The sequence below is a fragment of the Juglans microcarpa x Juglans regia genome, chromosome 1D, assembly GCF_004785595.1.
Source record: "Juglans microcarpa x Juglans regia isolate MS1-56 chromosome 1D, Jm3101_v1.0, whole genome shotgun sequence".
Lineage (NCBI taxonomy): Eukaryota > Viridiplantae > Streptophyta > Magnoliopsida > Fagales > Juglandaceae > Juglans > Juglans microcarpa x Juglans regia.
Genome location: NC_054594.1, coordinates 5,486,080 through 5,493,593, shown reverse-complemented (window position 1 = coordinate 5,493,593; position 7,514 = coordinate 5,486,080). Strand labels below are relative to the sequence as shown.

Below are 7,514 nucleotides of genomic sequence, written 5' to 3'. Positions count from 1 at the left end.
TTTGGTAGTATGTGATGGTAGTCATGTTATTATATGTTTGTCTGAATTATAAGAATAGGAGTAGGAGCTGGCAACAGCTGGCATTGGAAAAAAATAGGCTGTGGTGAAAGGTTGAGAACATGGGGGGGCATCATATATATATATATATAGTTGTTTAAAATTTGGGGCCTATGATTATTGGTCAGAAAATGACTCAGATGAGGTTCTTTCTATACGAACCAAATAACATAGAAAATGATCTTCCAACAGCAGTATTAAATTCAACTCGATATGACATGCTGTGACTGCGAGCTGCATAGAATTAAGTTGATTTGAATTTTTTATGAATAATAGTGAGTTAAGATATAAGAGTGAGTTATGTGAGATTCATTTAAAATGAATTTAGATGTGTTTAAATATTAAGATCAGTTTAGACGTATTTATGAAAAGTTAAAAAAAGTTGTGAGTCTCACGTGTAAAGAAGTGTTGAATTGAAAAAAATTATGAATCTTACGTATAAATATGTCTTGAATTAAGATGAATTTAACGATTCGAAAGTTAGATATTTAAATATTAGGAGAAATCTAAATCTGAACCGAACTCAGCTGAATTAAATACAGCAAAGAAACCAAACAAGGCCTTACTATTCAGATTTGAAGTCATCAAATAAAAAAAAAATAGATATACATATAAAATGAACTAACAACATTTAACTATATATATATATATGTAAGATTTATTTTATGTGTCTATTTCTCTTCCTTCAATTTCAATTATCTTGTGTTTTGATTCATTGTTAAGATCTTATTTCGGAAGGTTTTGAAGTAAAAAATACATTTATATTTTGGGAGCGGATGGAGAATTCTTTTAAAAGCTTTTTTTAATCATAATTTGCTGTTTGCTATAGATCCATCATAAATTCCAGCTGGGTTCCTATATGGTCTCTAGAATTCCGTGATACGGTGGTCAACAAGGAGCATGCACGAAGCCAAACCCACACATGGTACAAAAATACAAATGGACAAAGTAAAAGTGATCGCTCCTTCAAAACCGATCTGATTAATACTTCGACGTTACATCTATTTTAATTAAAAAAAAAATTTACAATATGACATTTATATCAAATCATATTCATTTATAAATTTATAAGCCTTTTTTTAAGCTAATAATAGTCCTTAGAATCGGGTGACTTTTGGGAGACAGACAAGAAACAAGCAAAGTGCACGAGGTAAGTTGTCTTTCTTTCAAGAACTTTGCTCTTACATTATTTCTGGATATGGTGAAAATTATAAAAAGAAGTAATCCTTGAAGGAAGTGAGATTGATAATTGTCTCGGCCAACGTTGGGTGGACGGAGTCTTGAAATATAGGTTTTTTAGTCACGTGGGTAAAGCCATTTTTGTCAAAGTTTTTAGTTTTTTTTTTTTTTTTTTTTGCTTAGAATGCCTCTTCCGATTGATTAGGTAATGGTAAGCTGGTGAGAATGCCTGTTGATGACTACGTTGGACAACATGTCATTAGTACTAATTGTTTTTCTGAATGTCTGAACATGTCATCAAAGTTTTTGTTTGAGCTACCGCTTTTGTCGCTAATTGCACGAAAGTCAAAAGGAAAATTTGTGTTTCTATCTAACTAATTTGCTTGGAAAGCTACACTGATTGATGTAACGATTAATGTAATAAAATACCCTTTGTACTGGAATCCAAAGATAAAAGGACGATGAATTATATGCCTATGGTAGCGGTACAGTCTTTCCACCCAGGTTTTGCTGATTAGTAAAATAGGAACCTTTTCCTGATTAAAAAACAAAAGAACTTTATACTTTTTTAAGGCAAAGAGTACAATACATTTTTTTTTAAGGCAAAGATATGAAAAAAATATCTTTTTTTTTTGTTTTCTTTCACATCATTTTTTTAACACTTTTAAATATATTTTTTAAAAAAAATTAAAATTCACAATATTATTAAACCAAATTTTCTTAATCACTACTTAAGAAAAACTAAAAAATAAAAAATTGGAGAGGGATGCTCCAACGGGTTTTGTAGTATAAATACACGACACTTCTCACTATTTTACACAATAATATTTTAAAAGGAATGATATTTTTATAAATTATCTTATAAAAGTAACATTATTTTATAAAAGTATCTTTATCTTATAACATATATGATGAAATATGTTGTAAAATATATTATGAGGATATCATTACCCATATGTAACATTTGCAATATTCCAATCCGGTTGGAACCAACAACTCACATTGTAAATGTTATCCCAGTCCATGAGAGTATTGGATTATTATACCTCTTAAGATTATATATCTGCATATGCATCAGCATATTCACATAATATGACCTTAAATTGGATTATATTAGTTTATGCATATCCAAAAAACTGAATAGTTATGAACAGTATTTTTATAAAAATTTAAAGATGCACTGATCACTCTCCAAAATTTATTTTATTACTTTTATCTCTCTCCGCCCCCCTCCCCCTCTCTCCACCCATGAATAGAATCTTAGAGAAAAAAAAATCCTAGTGGATGCTAAATAATAGAATTTGTAGTGGCGCTAATTCCTAAATATAAAAAAAATAATAATAATTTTAGGAAAAAATTAAATAATTTTATTATTATTTAGCTCAAATATGCATAATCCAATATGAGAGTTTTTCTTGATATGCAAAATTAATCTCTAAAAGATGTGATTTTGTATATGTATACAGAGAAATCAATCTTAATTAATCATGCAGACAGCAGTCAGAAACGAAGGCATGCAGGAAGTTGGATACATATTAGTTTAGAGTGTAATTTAAAGAGTCAGCCATCCAGACCCAGTCCATGAATCATACCCTTCTGCTCTACCAATACAGGCACCCAAATTTGGAAAATAACACACAAGGGACTTTAACGCGGTATAGACTGACATGATTGGACTTATTCCTTGCTCATTTCAGAGAGCTAACTGCAACTTCTGGTAACAGTGTAAAAAACTGCTCTCATTGAGAGAATGATCTCAGTTCTGAAACTAGGGTTCAAATGCTATAATGGTTGCTTGAGATCACTCACACCCATCCCTCTATTCAGATCTGCTAATCACGAAATGTCGTCCTCCTTATATGAAACTCTTTCATACAAAGATAGGGGTTGATTGCTGTAGAGAATCGAATTCTAAGAAAGATGAACAGAGAGGAGGGCTAACCATTTTAAAGCAATAACATTGTTAATTCGCGCATGTTGGAAAATCAGTAAGCAAGAATGTACTGAAACATTTTTTTTTGGGGGGAGGGGGGGTCGCTGGATCGGGGGAGATATAAAACCTTTCATACATAGGTAAGCTTCACAACTGCAGCTATTACCATGCAACCTGTTTCATAGCACCTGGACACACATGATGGTCACAGATCGACAATTTTTTATTCTCGAGTAGCAGAGCCTTTCTTTTGGAGTAAATTAGGTCCTCATCTTCTTACTAACTTGGACCAGAAGTAGACTACACTGAAACAAACTAGTCCAAAAATAATCACTTGCAAGATATGATTTGAACGCTGCTGGGTAATCGTTTTATTCAACCTCCGCATGCCATTTCTCACCCCTGCCCCAGCTTGACTCATTGCCAATTGCTGTTGAAAATCAGAAGCAGCAATTTGTCATGATGCAATACGTTCATCCCTTCACCAAAAAGGTAGATACTTTTAAGTAGAATGATAGGACTTGAGATGGTTTTTGTGTGTGTGCGCGCGCACGCACGCATGCAGGTATGTGTCTGTGTGTTTCATTAACAACAATTAAATATTAATGCAAAGAAGAAGTGTCATGCATCCACAAGGCAAATCAGAAAAGAAGCATCAAACAATGATCTCAATCACGGCACACTAAGACATTAGGTGTTCTCAGGACATTAGATTTTAAGAAAATATAAGGTTCAAGCTTTAAATTTACCAAATCAGAGAGGATGTCACTCTGAATTCTCGTTTCTGCTTCAATCTCTTGAGCCACCTGCATGAATTGGAATTTTGTAAAATAAGGAAGGAAATTTGAAATTTTAGTAAAATCCCCAAACAAAAAGGTAGGAATATATATTTTTATATTCTATGAACACAAGGTTTGACCCTACTGGGTTGATAGAGGAGTGAGTCTCTTGAACTCCCCATAATAGGGAGGTGGCTTAATCAATCAGCAACAGGGCAATATGTGAGTCAGCGGATGGAGCACAAGTTAATTAAGAAACCAATTGCAGTTTCCCAAATAGCCATTCTAGAATGAAACCACTTGACCAGAAGTAACAAGAATATGAATTCTTTGGGACATACAATTACGGGATTTATGTAAGCCAAATGCAAGACAAAACAATACCTATCATTAAATTAGCAGGGTGAAGTTCTAGTGCTAAAAGAAATAGCAACATTGATGAGCCATAATGCAACAGCCTTGACTAATGACACAGTTGTGATTTGATAGACGAGATTAAATAATGAGAGATGGTAGTTGAATACCAACTTGATAGTAGAAAAAGATGCTTCTTGTTACTTATAAAAAAAAAAAAGAGTAGAAAAAGATGCTTTTTGTGATCAAAATATTTATGGACAGTCAGTTCAAAATATGGTTACAGGAGGTGACATGCAGATAATAATCACCATTGATGTATAAGATTAATTAACTTCTTTATCTTTCATTTGATCAACCAATAATGCTGTTTTTAAAAGACCATTGTACCTAACCACTAGGGGTTGGCTCAAGTGATAAGATCCTTGGTCTTGGTGGTATGCTCCCTCCAAGTCTTAAGGTTTGAATGCTTGGGTGCAAACAATTTCTAGGGGTCATCGGACAAGGGGAATATCCTCTTGAATTATCCGAGATTAGGAGTGGCAATATTTGACACAACCCATTAACCCAACACGAACACGACACGATAAGAACAAGTTTGAGTTTAGTCTTAATGGATTTAGGTCAAAACGGGTTGACCTGTTAAGACACGATTGCTTAACGGGTTGACCCGTTATGACCCGTTAAGAAAGTTAAAGTTACAATTATACCCTTATACCTAAAAGTAAAATTGTTAGGATTTTAATTTCGATATTTTTATTGTTTGGATTGTAATTTTGTCTTGTTGTTAGTTTTATATTTTTTTATAGATATTGTGATTTTAATATTTATATAAAATTATGCTAAACTTAACCAGGTGAAACGGGTTGAAACGGGTGGGGCCGTGTTAACCTATTTCGTAGTATTCACTAACGGGTCAAAACGAGTTGACACGACCCTTTATATTAATGGGAAGTGTTAGGGTTTAAGATTTTGACACGAAAAACTTAACAGATCAGGTTAGAGTTGACCCATATAGTATAATATGCATACCTTGACATGACACGAAACGACCTGTTAGCACGATTTGACACCCTTACCGGTTATAACGTTTCAATGCCTGAGATGCACTTGCGAGAAACTCCTTTCTAAGGGCATGCGCACCACCGGGATTAGACAAGACTTCGTTCCAATAAAAAAAAGGGCCATTGTACCTAGCACTGAGATACCTAAAAAACTGAGGCTATGGTATTACTTTCCTTTAGGGTGTCCTTGGGAAAAGGTAAAAAAAAATGAAATTTTGAGCTGCAGTGAAATTTGTAAAATTCAAAGGAACTGTGGAATTGTAGGCCACTGCATGGTTTAAAGCCTGTAAGTGGTAATGGTGTTTTGTGAAGTGTTCAAGTTTCAGAGTAAGCCAAACCAAAAAGCAGAACTACGGAAAATATTTATCATAATACGCTGCTAGGAATGCTTGATTAGACCCTCTAAAACTGTACTTCGGGCATGGCCGCATTGTTTGGCATAACACTCTAACAAAAGTTCTGAAAGCAACTAGAAGAATGGTGAACTGGGATCTCCACCATCAAGAAACAGAAAATGTAGCTGAGAAGTAGAATCAAGCTATGGAAATTCAAGATTCAACAGAATGACAAATTTTGTACATTCAGCACAGGACTACCCATATCCAAGCACAGAATTTTAAGTTACCAATTCCACAAACATGTATCTTGAAGGAAACAATTTACAAACTTAACTAAGTCTAAGCAATAAAACAAGAACTTTTTAGTGCTAGTATCAACAGCTTCTACTAATCAGCATTAAAAAAACATTTCCTCCTTTTAAAGGCAAACATGGATGACCATACCAAAGCAACCTTCAAAATCGTTTCTATTAAAAAAAAAAACTAGCTAAAGATGCAGATGATTTATTTTCTAACTCAAATGAAAACACCTTCACAAACTAAGAACAAACTACTCCTTTTGTTTTCAATTTCATACTTGCATTACTAAGTCCCAAACATGCCTTGAAAATTATAAGCTCTTCTACAAATTTCAGGTACAATTCGATGAATTATGCGACCAAACTAAAATGAATCCATTACTCAGATTGGAAAGTTTTCCTTTTGAAGTAAAGTAAGATAATGAATTCCAAACCCAACAGTTAGCATCCCAGTAGCGAAGGAAATTGGAAAACATACGCTTTTAAGGCGTCTAACTTGGGAATGAAGACCCGAGATTTCCTCATCGAGGTCCCCATGGACAGGATCAATCCTCAGTTGGATCTCATCAGAATTAGAGCCCTGTCTCGCACTAAGACCATCGCTGCACAACACATTACCCCCAAATTCAAATACTATATGGCGTGTAGGAGAGACTGAGAAACAGAATGATCGGTCTCCAAGAGGGAAGTTGTGGAGAATAGAATTAAGAGATAAATTGGGTACCTTGATCGGTAAGGATTTGCCATCGGAAGAGAGTGGGAACCGCTAACCCTAGAAGGGAACCAAAATTGGTTTTAAACTACTTCGTATTTTAAAAATCGGTTTGAATCAAATTTAATTGGTGTGTATAAAAATATATATATATATATAATTTTTAATATTATATAAAATGTTTTATACTATAATGTATATTATATGCTAAATTACTCATTAATATAACATAAAATTTTAATTTTAAACATGAATATTAATATTTAGTTATTAATATAAACTTTTGATAAATTAATCTCAATAATAAATTAGACACCACTAATGCTACATTAGTATAATTAGACACTAAAAAGTTAGTAATTGTTAATAATAAATACTAAATTCTAACAATTAAATTTAGTGTTGAAAAAATTATAATATTAAACTTATGTAGTGCCACATGTATAAACGGTAAACTGAAAAAATGGACCGGATTGAATCAAAACTGGGAAAAACCGAAAGTTCCGATTTTGGAGATGAGCCTATTTGTATTGTTTCTTAAATTTTCAAAACTGATGTATACCGGTTTGGTTCCTAAATTTATCTAAAATCGAACAGAATCGGACCAGTTACACCCCTAATCAGCATGACCTACTCAAGAGAATAGAAACTAGAGTCAATTTCTTTCAATTGAAGAGGAGCCTATTTTCAAGACATTCCTGAGTATGGTGTATTAACATTACTCAAGCACCAATGGCTAAATTCACAAATTTAGAGCAGTTACCAAATGAAGCATTCCCTATAATGAAAACTTTTCACC

General features: G+C 33.3%; 1 protein-coding gene across 1 annotated transcript; it reads right to left on the bottom strand.

Moving 5' to 3' along the window:
- Positions 1-3,287: 3,287 nt before the first annotated feature.
- Positions 3,288-6,790, bottom strand: LOC121243198 (bet1-like protein At4g14600). The gene is made up of 4 exons (XM_041141281.1): positions 6,728-6,790; positions 6,482-6,605; positions 3,919-3,975; positions 3,288-3,599 (listed from the first exon to the last, which is right to left on the bottom strand). The coding sequence occupies exons 1-4, from the start codon at positions 6,748-6,750 to the stop codon at positions 3,438-3,440; spliced, it is 366 nt and encodes a 121-aa protein (XP_040997215.1). The 5' UTR covers positions 6,751-6,790; the 3' UTR covers positions 3,288-3,437.
- Positions 6,791-7,514: the final 724 nt, after the last annotated feature.